The sequence below is a fragment of the Scedosporium apiospermum genome (genome assembly GCF_000732125.1).
Source record: "Scedosporium apiospermum strain IHEM 14462 chromosome Unknown SEQ_SAPIO_0088, whole genome shotgun sequence".
In the NCBI taxonomy this organism is placed as follows: Eukaryota; Fungi; Ascomycota; class Sordariomycetes; order Microascales; family Microascaceae; genus Scedosporium; species Scedosporium apiospermum.
The window spans coordinates 2,437,796-2,454,924 of NW_015971789.1; the positions used below are offsets into that span (position 1 = coordinate 2,437,796).

Consider the following 17,129-nt stretch of genomic DNA (forward strand, 5'->3'; position numbering starts at 1 on the left):
TTTCTGATTACTCCAAATATTGTACACAGGTACCTCGACTTTCAACTATTACCTTTGGACTTTGTACACTCTGAGCAGCCCGGCTCGCCTGTTGCCAACTGGGCTTGGCCAGTAAACTTCAAACGGTAAATGGCAACATACCAAGGATTTCCCTATTCTAAATTTCTTCCTAAAATTAAAAATAATGTTTATTTCACCTCTTTATAAAAGAGAGAGTATTATGAGAGAAGACTTGTAATAAAGGAGATGAGGAATAATTGTTCGATCGTTAATTCTAGAAGAAATTTCCTAGGAGAGAAAAAAACTTTACTGTCCTGGGGACTTGCTGTTTGCTTGTGGAAACCCGAGATGCTGACAGGAGAGTCGAGGAGTTGTAATATGAGGGTTTCGTTTTATTCCTCTTTGAGAAGATACGTACTTTTCCGCCAAGTTTCTGTGTAAGTTTACTATAAAAGTAACTATGTTCTACCTTTGTCCTGAGATAATTGAGTCCCAAAAATACAGACGCTACTTTCCTTGCACAACCTGGACCTTAGCTCAAAATAACCCGTCCCGCCAGTCCAGCCACATTGGGACTAAATTTACCAAGCATGGAGCCTGAGCAACAGCCTGAGCAATATGAAGAAGAACCCATTCTTTTGGATGAGGATGGCTTTGTATGGCTTTAGCTCTCCTTATAAACAAAAGAAACTAACACTTAACTCTAGGAAGTTTTGTCTCTGCATGAGCATGGTGTCGACTTTGAAAGCTACCTCCCACCTCTGCGGACGATTCCTGAAGGCGGTACTCGGGACGACGCCTCTTACGTCAACTGGGGATTCACTATATACCGTACGGCATATGGTGGCACCACCGATCAAGCCTGGCAGACACTCCTGAGAAAGATACAAGACGACCTGGCTGAGGAGGGCGCCTACTATAAAGAACATCACGATGACTATTGGAGCACCAAACCTGCCAACCCGGAGGCAGCTGATAAGTTCATGTCCCTCTTTAAATTGGATCCGCGGAGTGACCCTGATCTCCTGGAGGGTGCCACCATGGCGCAGGTCCGCGAGATTTACCAGAAGGGTATCGGAGGCCCGCCTATGACTCACGAAATCCCGCAGTATCATCTATTCCTCCTTGCTGATACCGAGGTTCTGGATGCTGTTGCCAAGGGTGAATTTTGGATGAAGTGTGTTCAGGGAGAGTATAAGGCAGAGGATTATACTATCAAGGATGAAGAGGGGGTACCAACTGAGCAATTGTTTTATTACGGATATATCAAGATGACTGTGCAGAGCCTCCTCGTACTCTGGGACCGCTTATCGATTCGGAACTTGGGAGACTTTTCGCCGCCTTTTATTGAGGAGCCTGTGAGGATTTGGAATGGTGACTGGTAGAGCTCTCGGCATAATGAATAAATCAAGTATTGAGACTGAACCGCTGGAGTATCCATTATACATCCATTGCATTACGTTAATGTAAATTTGGAGTGGATGCTGTAGGCAATATCTTGGCTCCTTTGAAGAGAGTAGCTAGAGAAAAACAAAATCATGCTCAAGAGATATATCATAAAAATGATAGGAGAAGAATCAGAAGCTGAAAATCTCGCCTTAATCCCACATCCAATGTGGGATCCATCCTCGAGGTCGGAGCATCAGGGGAACCCGGAGATGTCTATAAACAGGTCCTCCAACTCAGCCATCAACCTCGCGGTGCCTTCAACCACTACATTAGCCGTATCTCCAGTCCTGAACGCCCACATCCTCCTCATCTCTGGAATGAAAAGATTGCATATATATCTTGCCCTGTTGATGAGGAAGGTTCCGAAGTAGTCTCTTGTCCATTCACGCCAAAAATCAGCTATCCGGGCAGGTGACCCGGGGTTGGCCAGGTTATATTGGGTCTGAGCATATTGGAATTGGTCATACACGTCGTTGACAACGTTAGTGAGGCGCTGATTGGCATTTGGTGTCCCGGAGTGGTTCAAATAGTGGATCACTGCAATCACCGTTCGCATTCGCGATATCAAGGAGACAGGTGCCGTTTCGACCCTCCTGTGATTTGCTACCGAGTCGGCGATGGCGTCCAAGCCCCTCATCAACTGTCGTAACCCGTTAGTTTCGGTGGGCTCCTCCGGCCAAAAGAAGGGAAAAAAAAAAAAGATTCAAATTCCTCCACGTGATGACCGTGCAAGGCTGAGGACGACCAGGGTGGCATAGCAGGAGCGGAAGGACTTAGGTGGGAGAACAAGGCTTACCGGAGTTTTGTGTCCGTTGATTTCCCTGTGCACGAGCATCAAGTTGGCCGTGTTACGGCTACTTCCCAGGCACTCCATGACTCTCTCCCATAGGCCGCTGGGATTGGCGCCGCCGCGAAGAGGTGGTGGGTTTGGAAGCGGCATTGTCGGCGCCTGTATGAAGAAGTCTCTGGGGATGGCACCTACTTGAGAGACCGCCCCGCTGGGAAGCCTGTTATAGATGAGAGTGAGCACCAGCACAATGAATCAATGAGGCTAAATGTAGCGGAATGATTTGATGGAAGCCATTTAAAATCTAGATCAGAGGGTGGATGGGCGATGGAGTAGATTACCTTCCTTGCGCAGCGTCTTGGATGAACATGGTCATGACGTTACCATCGAACACATGCTCAACTAAAACGGAGTGCCATTAGCATTGGGACACTAAACTCCTTTACTCCCTCTCAGAAGGAGACGAAGAGAGCGATCTATCTGGGAGATTGCATACCATTCCAAAAGCCCGGTTGAGCAACCGCCCACGAGATGTGAGTGAGCTGGGAATTGGCGCAGTCGGCCCTATTGACGAACGTTACCATCTCGGATCGCATAGCGTGTCCTGCTGTATCGCCAGCTTGCGGGTGCTTTGATACGCATCGAGATAGTTAGCAGAGGTTGAGGAAAACTCGGGCCAGTCCAGAGGGTGGGCATCGGATCTTAATAGATCCAGCGGGATATACATACACCAGGGAGGGTAACTGGATTATCTAGCGTAGTACCATCTAGGAAGTTGATGGTGAGTTTAAATGTCCTCGGAGGGCCATCTCTCTTCTGCAACGTGAAGTCGACTGCTGTCTGATTTGGCAAGGATAAAAGGCCCCGGCGTGCAACAGAAGCTTCGCCTTCCTCACAACCGGTATCGGGATTGCAGTCGGGATCTGTGCAATCGAATAGCCTCGACCCTGAACCTTTTGCGCGGTCATTCCACGTATAGGGACTGCACGTAATGTCCCTGACCGCTTTGATCGGCCCGTCGAGCTTGACATCGGGCTCCCCTGTTACAAAGTCGCGGAAGGAGGGCAGACGCATTTGAGGGAAAAGGTTCGTCATCTCGCTATTCCACAGATCGGTCAGAGCTTCCCGTAGATTTGCCTTGTGCGTAAAGTAAAGAAGCCCCAAGATGAGCTCTCGTGTCTCTACCACAGCCGGTAGTTCAGCTCTCTTGGCGAGAGAAGAGGCCTCTAGCAAGCCGGCCAAGTCTTCTTCCGGGGCTTCTCTAGACTTCAAGGGCCCTGAAGGGTCCTCGCAGGTAGGGTTTCGCAGGTAGGCTTCCAAAGCCGTCCTGTAATAGTCCAGCTCCGGAGGTTCGTAGTCGATCTCTTCGCCGTACTTTGGCTGACAGCACCTGGCCCTGGCACCTCCTGTGGCCAGGCAGTCCTGAGATTTCGCATCGAGGGCCACTCGGACACGGCCCAAGGGACAAGCGCTGCGGCACCAGCCGTCGACCGCGCCATCCGGAGCACTACCCTCGCTGGTATACCATTTGCAGTCGCCAAACGTCTCGTTTTCATCAGACGCATCACAGCAGAATTTGCGTTCCTGGAAGATTATGACGCCCTGTCCCGGCGCGTAAATGAGAGGATAGGGGTAAACCCGCATGGCACATGTAGCCCCCCCTGTGCCGGTCGCGGAAGAAGCCAGAAGATCGGGCTTGGACGACGGGCAGCTGGTTTGGGTGTCGCAGACAGGCCACGACCCCCATTCACACTTGGTGTAGAGCTTCATGCTTGGGGTGTTGGTCGTGCAGCACGCGGCCTGGTAATTCTTCTTGCAGTACATGTCGTTGGAGCCAATCTCAACCGTCCCCGAAGGGCAGCTGTTGTCGCACTTCCCATTGTTATGGGTATACCACCCGCACGTTGGCAGCACCTGGCTAGCAGGACAGCAGAAGGCGTGGGTGCCGCTCCCGCCGCAGCCAGTCTCATCCAGCATGTATTCTTTGCCTCGCTTCCCCGGGTCTTCGCGGGTCATATGTACATAGCCAAAGGGGCAAGCTATCGTGGGATTCGCGTCAGTCTTTTGGGCTTGTATACATTGGAAACAACAATCATCGCCACTCACTTTCGCCGCAGCCTGTCCATGAGCACTGGGCAATGGGAATACTTTGTGTCCAATCACTATTCTTGATCGGCACGTCGACGATGTCGCGCTTTGCAACCTCCGCCAGCGCCCTGTTATACTTAGCGTCTTCAGTGTCGTGGCTTATAGCCCAAACCATTACACCACCGAGGCAGCGGCTCTGGGCATATTCAGACTTCAATTTGAGGGTGTCCTTGTCGTCGTAGGCTACCCATTGGTCGCCCCATGCGGCCACCTTGACAGCCTCTTTCTCATATAGCACGGGAGTAACACCATGCTTCTGAACGAGGTCATCAATTTCCGAGTTTAGCAAGATACCAATCTCTCTGCTGCATTCTCCCATTTCGGCACCGGATTCATAAGTGCAGCCAGGCGCGGTACATGACGGGTTTGTTACCGTAAAGGCGCGGCCATAGAAGCCTAGCCCCATGACGACCTGGTTAGAGTCGATGTCATTCCTCCAGATAAGATCGAGAGCAAGTTCAATCTCAGTCAAGTTCGTATGCGCATTCAGATATGCGCCAGTCCATTTATTTCCTTTGTCCCAGGTTCCATGTAGATCGTAAGACCTGCGGAGAGGGTCGAGCCCATCGCATTAGTTCCCCGTTCAAGTATCCGTGGCGGAGTGAGGGCTCTCGGACAGCACTTACATGACATTGAACCAGTCGACAGATTTGGACTGCGAAGTTACAATCAATCGTTAGGAGGAGACAAGCTGAAGCGTTTGTAAGTAAAGTCGACTCACTAGCGCTTTTAGATCGAAATGCTGCAGATACCAATACGAGGCGGGAATAGTAATGGAGAGTTCCTTGCCGAAAAGACCCAGCGCAGTCTTTAGACGCCCCATGAACTTGGGGAAATTCTCAAAGTCTTCCGGCCGGCCAGATCTATCATCAGCAACGGGGTATTCCCAATCCAAATCTATTCCGTCAAAGCCGTAGGTATTCATGAAAGAGATCAACGACACCATAAAATTGAACTGGGCGGTCTCTGACGCAGCAAGATCAGAGAAGGTGGATTGCGTAGGACCCGGATCGTTGAACGTCCAGCCTCCGACGGCCACAAAGATCTTGAGGGCTGGATCTCGCTTCTTGAGGAGCATTAGACGCTTGTACAGGTTAACGTCGGTGCTAGCCGCCGGGCCAATTTTGAAGGTCTGGGGATCAATAGTAGCAAAGGCAAAGTTGATGTGCGTGTAAACACCATCTGGTATCTGCTCGGGCCAGAAGACATTGCATGGCCTATTGCCGACCCAGCCTTCATAGTACCCGATGACGCGGGAAACACCGTTGTCTTTGGGACATGTTGGGCGTTTGACCGGCTTGTCGCCACAGAAGTCTTTGGTAGTCTAAAAGAGAGAGGGAAGACATGAGTACTCAAACCAGGTTTTCCAAAGTAGTGGCGTGGCATGAAGATGGGGTTTGGCGCTTGCACAATAGACATCATCCATTGTAACTTACACCGCAAAAGCCGTGCTTAGAACAGCAGACATTGAGGGGGCATTTGTCCTTCTCAGCCCACTGCGCACCGTAGCCGGGGTTGCACTCCGACTTCCTATCACAGTTGGAGACACAAGTTCCCGAACCACAGACTAGTTCCCCGTAAAGAGCCCTGGTTAGCCTTGGACTAGAACCATACCGGACTGCCAGTGGTGTTTTGGATAGGACATTGAACTCACAATCGGGGCCGAAACCGCAGTTTCCCCATTCGTTACAACAACCTATCTCGCAAGGATTCGTGCTGCTGCATGTTTGAGCTACAACGGAGGTAATTAACAAGGCAAGAGACCAAAAGGTTCGACTCAACATCATGGCTACGGTTGCGTTGAGCATATAGCCAAGTCCGGAGAGCTCTGAGAAAAAGGAGAGACAAGAGGTCGGAAAGTTGACGGGCTCACAGCAGATGCAGCACCGGGGTGCGCACCAGAGCCTTCATATGATGGCAGCTCTCCCATCGGCCACCCTCCTCACCAGCGGTAGTCCTCGGCTTCCTAACCTCGCCGAGTTCGTTGGAGTGGGGGTGTTGGTTCTTGAGGCCTCAATCTCCCAGGGTGCCATATCGCGGGCCCCTCCCATCTCGCTTAGACCCCATGACAACTTGTGGGGTTGTGAAGATATTTCGAGATGTGCAGCAGGGAACCAGTTGCGCCATGGTGATTCGAGTACGTAGCACAGAATCCCTGACCCCATGTAATGTGGGAAAACCGACATCAAGAACGGAAAATCGGGTCTTGGTGAAGCAAGAGAACTGGTTGAATTTCTGGCTGCAAACTGATGGATAACGATGATCTAGAACGGATCATTTTGAAGTATGAGCTGAAATCGAGGGTTTTGTGCCCAAAAAGGGATATCTGTCGAGGAGAGTTTGTGCACGGCTGCCAAGTGCTTCTCCTGCAGAGAATCACCCATGATATCACCAACGCAAGGTTACAGTGTTGCTAAAATTTCGTCGTGGGGTGTTTTTCTAATGACCCTCTTTTCCTCGCATTCCGGCCAACCAGCGCGGAAGAACCAGGGAAACTCCCACCACTTCCAATCTAACCTACATCCCCGGAATGACCGTGTCGGACTTGGCGTCTTCTGTCGGGAGACTTGGGATATTGGAGTTAGGTAAAAGAATCAGAGTTCCTCGGCCTCTAGGTTGAAGCAATCTCCGTTCGGGCATGTCTGCCGGGCAAAGCGGATCAGGGAGAAAGAAAAGGGAAAGATGTCTGCCCTCGCGGGGTGGATAGCAAGTCCGTCCCTGGCCACTCGTGTCTCTCTTTTCTTTCACGATCACCGGGCCTGCTCGACATCATCGCCATGGCGCGGATCCTCTACCTTGCCCTTGGTGCTATCCTCTCTGGCATCTCGCCAGTCGAGGGAGCGTTCACTCTCTACAATTCGACTTTCCTGGACGTTACTTTGGGCGAAGGCTGCATCAGCGCCCTATCGTCTAGCATAAAGTGTCTCGACTACGTGAAGTTGTTCACACAGCCCACCTATCGAGGCTCGCTGAACAATGACACCTTGACGGACCTCATCTGCGCCACCGGCTGCTCGGCTTCCCTGAAGAGCTGGTTCGATTCCGTCGCGGTAAATTGCGAGGGAAAGCTTCTGAATAATGCCCTCCCTACCAAATTCGGAGGGTATATCTGGGCTGGGTTCAACGAGACCTGCCTGAAGGACCCGGTGACTGGCGACTATTGCAATGGTATGTGCATCTAAGAGGGCTGTGAAGAGAAGGGAAATGTAAACGAAAGCTGCCCTATAGACTAACTACTCGGCTCCGCCTCTGCAGACATCATTGACGAATTTAGCCTTGTGTCTGATATTACTGAGATGCCACAAACAGAACTTTGTCACCCTTGCCATATCAATCGCCTTGCGATGATGCAGTCCTCCCAGTACTCTACCTACGACGGTTTCTGGAAGGAGCAGCTCGAACATGTCTATGAACACTGTAGTGTAACTGGACCTACGGAGATTCCTCCTCCGCTGCTACCTCCTCAGCCCGAGCCCGAGCCGTATTGCTTGACCGGGCAATGGTATACTACCCAGGCCGGAAATACATGCGAATCGATCGCCAATGCCACCAACGTGTCCGGCGCATCGCTGTACATGGGAAATCAAGACCTCATCAAAAACTGTTTAGATATCGACGCTGGGGTCGAGGTCTGCATTCCGTTGACCTGCCAGACATACTACGTGCAGCCTTCCGATACTTGTGTCACTATCGAGTTGGCAAAGGGTATCGGACTCGGTTCGCTGATGAAGTACAACTCATGGATCGACGCCGCATGCACGAATCTGCAACAAGCCACGGAATTTTATGGCAAAGTCATCTGCCTCGGGCCAGCCGGCGGAGAGTGGACCGGCACCTCGCCAGAGACCCCAACCGGGCCTCAGCCCAACGATGGATACTCAGACGACGTTACGCCGCCTCCGGACGGTGCGGTCGTGGCGGACGGCACAACCCTCAACTGCGGAAAGTGGCACGTCGTCGGAGGCGAGGACTCGTGCCCTAGCATCTGCCTAGAGGAGGGAATTACTGCCGCCCTATTCCGCATGGTCAACCCCTCCCTCGACCCTGAGGACTGCACCGAGACTTTACAGGTGGGCACTGCGCTCTGCGTCGGCCCTACGTACAGATGGAATTCCACGGAGTCAACGGAGCTGAGCACTACGATTACCCTCGACCCCACGGCCACCGAGACTAGCTCTTCAACATCGAGCACAGCGCCTGCCGTCACCACGCCAACCCCCATCCAGCCGGGCATGGTCGATAACTGCAACGCCTTCTATTTTGTGACATCTGGGCAGGGGTGCGCAGAGGTTGCCTCAATCAACGGCATCTCCCTTGCGGACTTCTACACCTGGAACCCGGCCGTGGGCTCGACGTGCGGAGGGCTCTGGGCTGAGGTATATGTCTGCGTCGGCGTCACGGGCACCACGCCAACCACACCCACGCCCACGCCCACGTCCCCGGGCAACGGGATTTCGACTCCGACGCCGACGCTGCCCGGCATGGTTGACAACTGCAACGTGTTCCACAAGGTTGTTTCCGGCGATGGGTGTTGGGACCTCGCGAACTCGGCGGGAATTAGCTTGGCCGACTTTTATGCTTGGAATCCGCAGGCCGCGCCGGACTGTGCCGGGCTGTGGTTGGACTATTACGTCTGCTTGGGACGCTTGTAAGGAGAGGGTCATTATTCTTCATCGAAAGGCAACTAGATCACTATTTTGCGCTTTTGTAACTTAATCTTCGTTATGTAGATATTCTTGTTTATATTATTATTATCATCAGTCATGTTTTATTCCTTTAAACTCCTCCTTAGCCTGTTCATCTACCCCTCCTTTTCTTGAGGACTCGGCGGAAGACCTTTTTCATATCCAGGTCTTCGCAACATGAGACTAACGATTCGTCCACAATCTCTCCACAGACGACTTGGACTGGACCAGAATGTCATGTCTTGTGTCTTATTGATAACTCGAGGCTTTCTCGGGCACGGAATGAAGAGTTTGTTCTTAGATATGCATTAAATCGGCAGCGGCAACTCATCAGGGCGTGTAGGCCATGCTATCTACTGGGCTAACTCGGGTGAGCGAAGAGCTCCTGGCAAAGGCCGCCTGAGCTAATCGACAATCTGCTTCACGATATAGTCTCGGAGCATCTCCGGATCATCAGTGGAGTTCACCATGATGGCATTGTCTTTCGGCCGGAAAGGGTGCTCAATCCACTTCTTGAAGAGGGCATGAGAGTCAGAGTCTTTGCTTAGACGAGCGCCATATGCAGCAGCTGGAGGACAGTCGACACCAGTTCACTGACTCGTCATCGGATCTCTAGTGCGCAGCCTTTGATCCAACAAATCGATGTCTTGAACCTTGCACTCGACATACCAGTAGGTGTAGCTATGTTGTTTGGCAAGTGCAGTTCCCGGGTCAAGAACCTCCTGGAAGTTGCAAGTGCTGTCAATAATGACGCTCAGACCTTGCTTCATGACGTCGTGGGCTACGGCCCATTGAAGCTGATACGCATGTTTTGCCGCCTGGTCGAATGGAATACTGCCTTCAAGAAGAGAGGATCTGAGGACATCATGTCGATGACTACAGCACTAATGCAGCTTCTGAGTAGCCTTGCTATCGTACTCTTCCCGGACCCCGGTGTACTAGACATCTGGATGAAGAGATTTTGTGGTGTCTGCTGTGACGACGACATCTTTCTGTGTCTCGAGAGATGTGCTTGAGGCGGTGAATCTTTGCTTTCGAGAGGCGGCGGGGAATGTAGTTCCCTGGCCCGTCAGACTTGGAGAACCCGCAGCAGCGTGACCACGACCTGAGATGTAATAGGCACATAGACTACACAGGTACAGAGGAGGGTACACGGCATAGACGCACCCACGTTCCACAGCCCCTCGGAGGCGAGCATTAGGCTTGAAGCCGCCCTGTGCCTCTGCTTCGAACCCACAGCAGGCAAGGTGCAACTGGAGCACAGAGCATCCTGCGCCACTCACAGAGCATTCAGTGACACTCGTAGGCTGAGGAATGATGTGGAAGGAACACAACCAGCACCAATGACCACGACAGATTTCATGCACCTTCCCCGAGTCTCCTACTCGACCGTAATACCCAAGAACAATATCGACTTTGAATAAACCAATTATAATACAAACAGCCATCCCTATAAAGGAACAGTGTACGGAGTAGGTTGAAATTAACTGGGCTGTTGTATTCAAACCTTACAGGTGGTGTCACGTGTTTTCTCGTGTCAAACGTACGAACAGGCCGACGTTGCTTCTGAAGCTCGATTTCTCTCTGCACCACCAAATCTCCCAAAAAATACGAGGTGAGACGATGTGGACAGCGCCAGCGACCATGCTCTCCCACTGCGCCACCGTCATTACGTGGGAATCTTGAGGAGCCATAAGCCATACTTGGAGACATTTCAGACCTCACGATCTCTCCAACTCGATATTTCCCCTTCCCTAATATCTCTACACCGCACCTCACCCCTTCAAACGGAGCTCCGCGTTATAATCTACGAACCTCCATCATTTGCGCCACGGGACCAGCAAGTACGAGTTTCACCGACAACACCTAACAACACCCGCCCACTATATAACGAGTCGCGAATACGTTCTCCCCATTTTCTGCGAACTTATTTATCGAGTATATTTAGCGATGGCCTTAAGTTTACGCGATCGCCGCATCTATAGAGCGGATGAAAAAGAGAACCACCGACTCCTCAAAGATGACGAACGAAAGCGCCTCCTCGAAGTACGTTTCTTAACTTATATATGCGACTGAAACCCCGAGTCCTCTAATATGTCGAATAGAACTATATGCCCGCTCCCCCTCCGATAGCGAAGGCCAAGCCGAAGTCCCAAAAATCGTGGGACAAGACGCAGTCTCAAAGGAAATTCCGGCTCGGCGTCCGCCGATTCCTCAAGAACCAGTTACACCTCCTCATCTTCGCCCTCCTCCACTCGATATTCTCCCTATACGTAAAGATCCGTCAGACCTGGAACAAAGTCTGCTATAGGATATCATCCATCATTTCCTACCACCATCGCACCCCCGAGCTCATCGAGAACGACGTCCGCGGCCTAGCCCGGAAACCCCAACACCTCAGCGCAATTTTGAATATGCATGAAGATGGTCGAGCGGCCGAGCTAGAGAGGCTTATCGGCGAGGCCGCAGATCTAGCTGTCTGGTCTGCTTGTGCTGGGATCCCAGTTCTGTCTATCTATGAGCGATCTGGTGTGTTCCCCGTCCCCTTTGCGCTGCTTGCGCATGTCAGGCTAACAGGACGTTTGCCCCCTTGCAGGAATTCTGAAGAGGTATCTTCCACAGATCCACCAAGCCATTCTACAAAGATTCGCCTCGTATTTCGGAGAGCATTACCCCGGGCTTACCGTCGCGGCCCCCCACACCGAACCCGTCGATTCGGCAGCCACCGGCCACTTCCAAGACTCGAAGCTGAAGCATCTCAATGTCATGTTCATCTCCTACAAGGACGGTAGGGAAGCTATGGTCGACCTCACCAAGACCCTGGCGGAGATGTCCCAGAAGGGCAAGCTCAACCCGTCCGATATCCAGATCGACCTCATCGATGCCGAGCTTTCGGAGGGCATCATGGCCGAGCCTGACCTGCTTCTCCTCTTCTCGCCTCACGTAGAGCTGTATGGCTACCCACCTTGGCAGATCCGCCTTACCGAAATCTTCCACCTCCCGGACAACCAAGGCGTCGAGTACCAGGTCTTTATCCGGGGTCTGAGGAGATATGCCGGTGCCCAGATGCGTCGTGGGAAATAATCAGTGGGACGGATCTTTTTTTGAGCTTTTCGAGAGTAGAGAAACGTTGACGGCTGGAACGCCACCTAATCGAAGATGAGAGACGTCGAAGACAAACTAGAGGCATACCACTAATGGATATTGCATTCATGCGCACATGCGCTTCACCAGCCAACCGAGGCCCAGTTCATTTTTGTAGTATAGCTAACGAGATGTGATTCATATTGATAGCTGGAAATAGACATCTCAATCTGCCATGACCACCCTGATGTTCGGGGAAACGGTCTCCACGCAAATGTAGTGCGAGATATGGAGCCGACACAGGTCATACCCGTAAAATGCGTTCTCAAGAGAAAAAGAAAATATGAAAACTATGGGAAAACAAGAGCCCTATCGCTGTAACGTGGCCTCTTGACGTCACTAAACATCTTGGGGGAGCGCATCCATGCAGCCTTACAGTATCCTCAGGATCTGATTCGCCAAAACCACGTCGCAAGACCTTAAATTTTCCAGCCTTGCGATCTCCACTCACAATGACTCGACATTCACATCCCCTCCCAATTTCACATCCCTGTTCGCAATGGAGGTATCGCAAATTTTAACCCCCTCCCTTCCCTAGCAAATCTCTTTTTAGCCCCATTTGCGAGATTGGTCGCGTTAACCTTCTCGCTAGAATGCCGACATGATGCAACTCCGGGCACCGCTGGCCCGGGCCATGACCGCTCTGGACCGGAGCCTGTTCTCCAAGACCTTTCAGCTCGCGGCCGCCGCGGTGAGGGATCCGCGCAACATCTCCCGGTACCGGAAGTCGCTCGTCGATGAGGGCAAGCTGTTTTCTCGCCCAAATTTCAGCGCCATGGTACCGCACCCTGAGGAGGAGCTTGCGAAGAAGGGAAGGAAACTGTTACTTCTTGACCCTGAGGTCAAGTATGAATGTGCGTACTTGGGGATTATTTTGTCATGAAATGGCTGTCACGTTCTGCGGTTATGCGTTTTCATTGACGGAGTGGATTCTAACATCTGGGGGTTTTTTTTTTCCAGTAACGCGCACATGGGGTGAGACCCTTCGATGTGGTTACAAAGCCGATGAGGTGGACGTGATACCCTATGAGCTCACTCTTGGGTACGACAAGTGGACTTATCGTAAGTGACACCGATGTCGTGTCTCTTTTTGTAACCCAGTGGTAGTTACTTACAAAGAGGACTTAGACGAGGTGATCGAATCTATTCTCCCAGAAGAACTTCAAAATGAGGTTCCATCTGGCTTCAATTCGGTTGGGCACGTAGGTGAGTCGATGGCATCTCGAACCAAACTCTCACCAGGGCGGCAGCACTTATTGTATATTTTCCCTCCCCAATTACAGTTCATCTGAATCTCAGAGATCAATATCTCCCCTACAAGAAAGTCGTCGCGGACGTCATCTTAGACAAGACGCCGCGCTTCCGCACCGTCATCAACAAGGTCGACAACGTCGGCCAGGAATCCCAGTTCCGAACTTTCAGCTACGAAGTCCTCGCGGGGCCCGACGACCTCAACGTCGAGGTCAAGGAGAACGACTGCATCTTCAAGTTCGACTACGCAAAAGTCTACTGGAACTCCAAGCTCGAGCACGAACACACGAGGCTCATCAACAAGTTCCAGCCCGGAGAGGTGGTGTGTGACGTTATGGCGGGTATCGGACCTTTTGCAGTGCCCGCGGGAAAGAAGGGCGTCTTCGTATGGGCAAACGACATGAACCCGGAGAGCTACAGGTATCTGAATGACGCGGTCAAGCGGAACAAGGCGGATCAGTTCGTGCGCACCTTCAACGAGGACGGGCACAACTTCATCCGCCGCGCTGCGGACCTTGTCTACGAAGCCTCGAAGAGCGGTGACCACGCCCTTGTCCGCCCCCGTCACAAGTTCTCCCGCAGTCATCCGACTCCTGCTCCGAAGCCCAAGCGCGTAGCCGTTCCGCCGACTATATCTCACTTCGTCATGAACCTTCCCGGGTCGGCTACTACCTTCTTACATTGCTACCGTGGCTTGTACGCCGGTAAGGAGGAGCTCTTTGCACCTCACACGGAGACGAAGCTTCCCGTTGTTCACGTTCACTGTTTCGCTCCTAAGCTATCAGACGAGGAGGTGTTTGAGGACATCAATAAGCGCATATACGATGAGATTGGAGTCAGGCTACCAGCCGGCGATGACCTAGACTCAGGCCAAGTATCGGTGTATGACGTCCGCGATGTGGCTCCGAACAAACGCATGTTCTGCGCGAGCTTCAGGATACCTGCCGAAGTAGCATTCGCACCTCGGGATTGAGAGATCACCGAGATAGAGAGAACGAAAAAAAAAAAAAAATGATATATAAGAAGAAAAACAAATAGAACGTACGTTTTATGAACTCTGTATTTGAAAAAGCCATACAGTACCAGCTCATTTTTGTTCCATCCTCAGAACTAAGTAAATCTTGGTGGGAGTTGACACCAGGGGTTCAAAGGGGCAAGGTCATTTGCCACCCTAAACGTAATTTCTATTTTCCCCAGGGCAACGGTCGAAAGGCAAAACGGGGTAGAAGTGAGCCTTTTTCCGCATTGGAGTGCTCGCTCTTGTTTCTATTTTGTGGGATTACGTTGATGTGAAGCAGGAGGAGAGAGGCAGACGCCAGATTGACGTTTGACTAGCCTCTTGTAATGGCGAGATTGGAGGTGAGGGGGGAACAGCTCCCAATTGTTGGAAGTGTTGTCTACGGGTATCCTTTTGGGAGGAGGGGTGAAGTCATGTTTGCTTCAACCAAGAATATCATCTCTGATGGCGGGTTTACGGATCATTCGTTCAGCACATCCTCTGATCTCGATCTCAGGATTCATTCCTTTTCATTCCAGATTTATCCTATTCCAGATCCCACGTGAAGACGCATCATGATTGAGAGCTGGACTCGTCATCTTCTTATCTCGTCATCCTCAAGCTCACGCTCCCATATCTTGTACGATGAATGCCTTGTTTTAAGCTCATCCCATTCTGCCTACGTAGAATCCTAACCGTGTCTCCTGAGAGACCAAAAGAGAGATAAAAACAAAAAAGGGCCGGTCTTTCTCCTGCTTCCTATGCCATTTCCAGGAGCGGGCCGCATCAGGCAAAAAAGCCAAGACGAGTAGCCCAACTTTCTTTTTCTTTTTCCGTACAACCACCCCGGGTGTCGACAAACTGTCGAGAAATAAGGTTCGTGTCGTTTTACTCCTCTCCTCTAACTCCGCCGAATGAGGGGGAACCGTGACAGTCTCCACGGAGATGGTGTAACGAGAAGAAAGAAAAAAATCTTACGTTTTCATTTCTAACTAAAGATTCGTCGTCTGAGGGGTGGGTTGAAGCCAAATACAGATGAATCAAGGGTAAAAAAGAAGCACGAACTGGAACAACTAGCAGTCTTTCCGGTGGAGTAGTAACGCCGGCCACATGGAACTGAATGTTGATCTTGAGGGACAAAGGGGAGAATGGATGACGAGTCCTCAGATCAGCAGTCCGTTGCCAGAGGGCCCTTACCGAAGCTGCCTCGGATACGAGCATCGGGGGGCACCAAAGCTCGGGATTTATGTGTATTCCGGAGCGAAAGGTCCTCCCGGCCCGACCAACTGAAGAGGGGGATCTAGAGGACGCCACAACGGATATTTCTCCAGGGCGACCCGTTGTTTGCTTTGCCGCCAAAGCCTATATCGCACCGGGTGAACGCCTCACACGCGCCCGGGCCGCCATTCTTGTCTAAACCTCCTGGCCCCGGTTCTTATTCGTAAGCCACTAACTTGCTATAGACTTCGACGAGACGGGTTGGGTAGGAAGGACAGGGCGGGGAAGGGAGGAGAAGCTTAGCTGTGTGGCGTCAAGATTCACAACAAAAAAGGAGACGGGAAACCGGGGGTTGATAAGAATGCGGGATCTGTAGACTTGCAGCGTACGAGGCAAGGTTTCTCCAACAGTGGAGGCGGAGGGTACACTAGAGATAAGCCTTTCAAAGGGGCGTACAGCATAACCATGAGAGAATCGATGGGATAGGGATTGGCGCAGTGTGGAAGGCAGGTAACAATGAATAGAGGCTTAGCCCAGTTTCCTGTTAGAGTTGGTCTGGGAGAGGAGAACACCAACGGAATATCGTTATCTTAGATAGGAAACGGAACATTGCAGTAGTTTCGCTGCAGGTGATTAGCTTGAAACTCGTGCTGCTAATTCATGGGCCCATGCTTAGTGTACTGCTATCTTGCACCCCATCGACTATCGATGATAGAGTATGGACGCGCCGTGGAGTCAATGATTGTTGCACCGGTGAATGGAGATACGACTTCGGCGATATCAATGGGGGTGTTACTGCGTGAGGGGTGTCCTGGTGGGTTATCAATTGTACTGGGGTGCAACGGCAGGACCAGCAGGGTGCCGTGAGTCCGGGCACGAAAAAAACCTGGATATCCTTCCCTGTTGCGCACGTCCGTCCGTCCATGCTGCTTCTCCGAGCCCTTGCGCGATGCCGGGACATTTCCTGCCGTGTCCGGTCCGTGGACTTGCAGGCGAGGAAGACAAGGGCCAAGAAGAAAAAGGGCGTCGTCAAAAGTGGAAATAAGCGCCCGCACAGAAGTTTAAAACTGAACCACCACGTTTATCATCTACTTGTATGTCCCAATTATGGAGGGCACGCGGTATCACCGCCGAGTGCGAAGTATTGCTTGTATGCAGACGGGTTTAATGTTGTCTCTACTAATAGTGGTTTTGAGTATTTATCTGGTTCCCAGTTTCACCGGTGGAACTAGACTGGGTTAAGACTGATCAATAAATCGGAGCGTATACTTTACTCAGTTGACGGTTCGATGTTCAACTGGTGCCGGACTGGATGGACTGAATGACGCATCGGAGTGATACATTGAGAAGATAACACGAGAATCTTGAGGACCTACACCGCACCAGGCACAGAGTTGAGATCGACGGTGTCCGTGGTCGCTCCCGATGACACAATTCGCGGTGAGCATGA

At 51.5% G+C, this 17,129-nt stretch overlaps 5 protein-coding genes across 5 annotated transcripts; 3 read left to right on the top strand and 2 right to left on the bottom strand.

Moving 5' to 3' along the window:
* Positions 1 to 590: 590 nt before the first annotated feature.
* SAPIO_CDS3650 (uncharacterized protein) lies at positions 591 to 1,385 on the top strand (the record flags this gene model as incomplete). The annotated part of the gene is made up of 2 exons (XM_016786402.1): positions 591 to 656; positions 708 to 1,385. 2 exons carry the CDS (start codon positions 591 to 593, stop codon positions 1,383 to 1,385), a joined length of 744 nt encoding a protein of 247 aa, XP_016644408.1.
* Positions 1,386 to 1,642: 257 nt separating this feature from the next.
* On the bottom strand, positions 1,643 to 6,295 carry SAPIO_CDS3651 (uncharacterized protein; the record flags this gene model as incomplete). The annotated part of the gene is made up of 10 exons (XM_016786403.1): positions 1,643 to 2,089; positions 2,246 to 2,456; positions 2,578 to 2,638; positions 2,733 to 2,865; positions 2,966 to 4,275; positions 4,343 to 4,929; positions 5,011 to 5,039; positions 5,106 to 5,708; positions 5,821 to 5,914; positions 6,258 to 6,295. 10 exons carry the CDS (start codon positions 6,293 to 6,295, stop codon positions 1,643 to 1,645), a joined length of 3,513 nt encoding a protein of 1,170 aa, XP_016644409.1.
* Positions 6,296 to 7,161: 866 nt separating this feature from the next.
* On the top strand, positions 7,162 to 9,036 carry SAPIO_CDS3652 (uncharacterized protein; the record flags this gene model as incomplete). The annotated part of the gene is made up of 2 exons (XM_016786404.1): positions 7,162 to 7,552; positions 7,640 to 9,036. 2 exons carry the CDS (start codon positions 7,162 to 7,164, stop codon positions 9,034 to 9,036), a joined length of 1,788 nt encoding a protein of 595 aa, XP_016644410.1.
* Positions 9,037 to 9,473: 437 nt separating this feature from the next.
* Positions 9,474 to 9,839, bottom strand: SAPIO_CDS3653 (uncharacterized protein; the record flags this gene model as incomplete). Its single annotated transcript, XM_016786405.1, has 2 exons — positions 9,474 to 9,612; positions 9,739 to 9,839. The coding sequence occupies 2 exons, from the start codon at positions 9,837 to 9,839 to the stop codon at positions 9,474 to 9,476; spliced, it is 240 nt and encodes a 79-aa protein (XP_016644411.1).
* A 1,341-nt stretch (positions 9,840 to 11,180) lies between these two features.
* SAPIO_CDS3654 (uncharacterized protein) lies at positions 11,181 to 14,437 on the top strand (the record flags this gene model as incomplete). The annotated part of the gene is made up of 6 exons (XM_016786406.1): positions 11,181 to 11,598; positions 11,666 to 12,096; positions 12,806 to 13,067; positions 13,174 to 13,275; positions 13,342 to 13,419; positions 13,497 to 14,437. 6 exons carry the CDS (start codon positions 11,181 to 11,183, stop codon positions 14,435 to 14,437), a joined length of 2,232 nt encoding a protein of 743 aa, XP_016644412.1.
* Between the last annotated feature and the right edge of the window lie 2,692 nt (positions 14,438 to 17,129).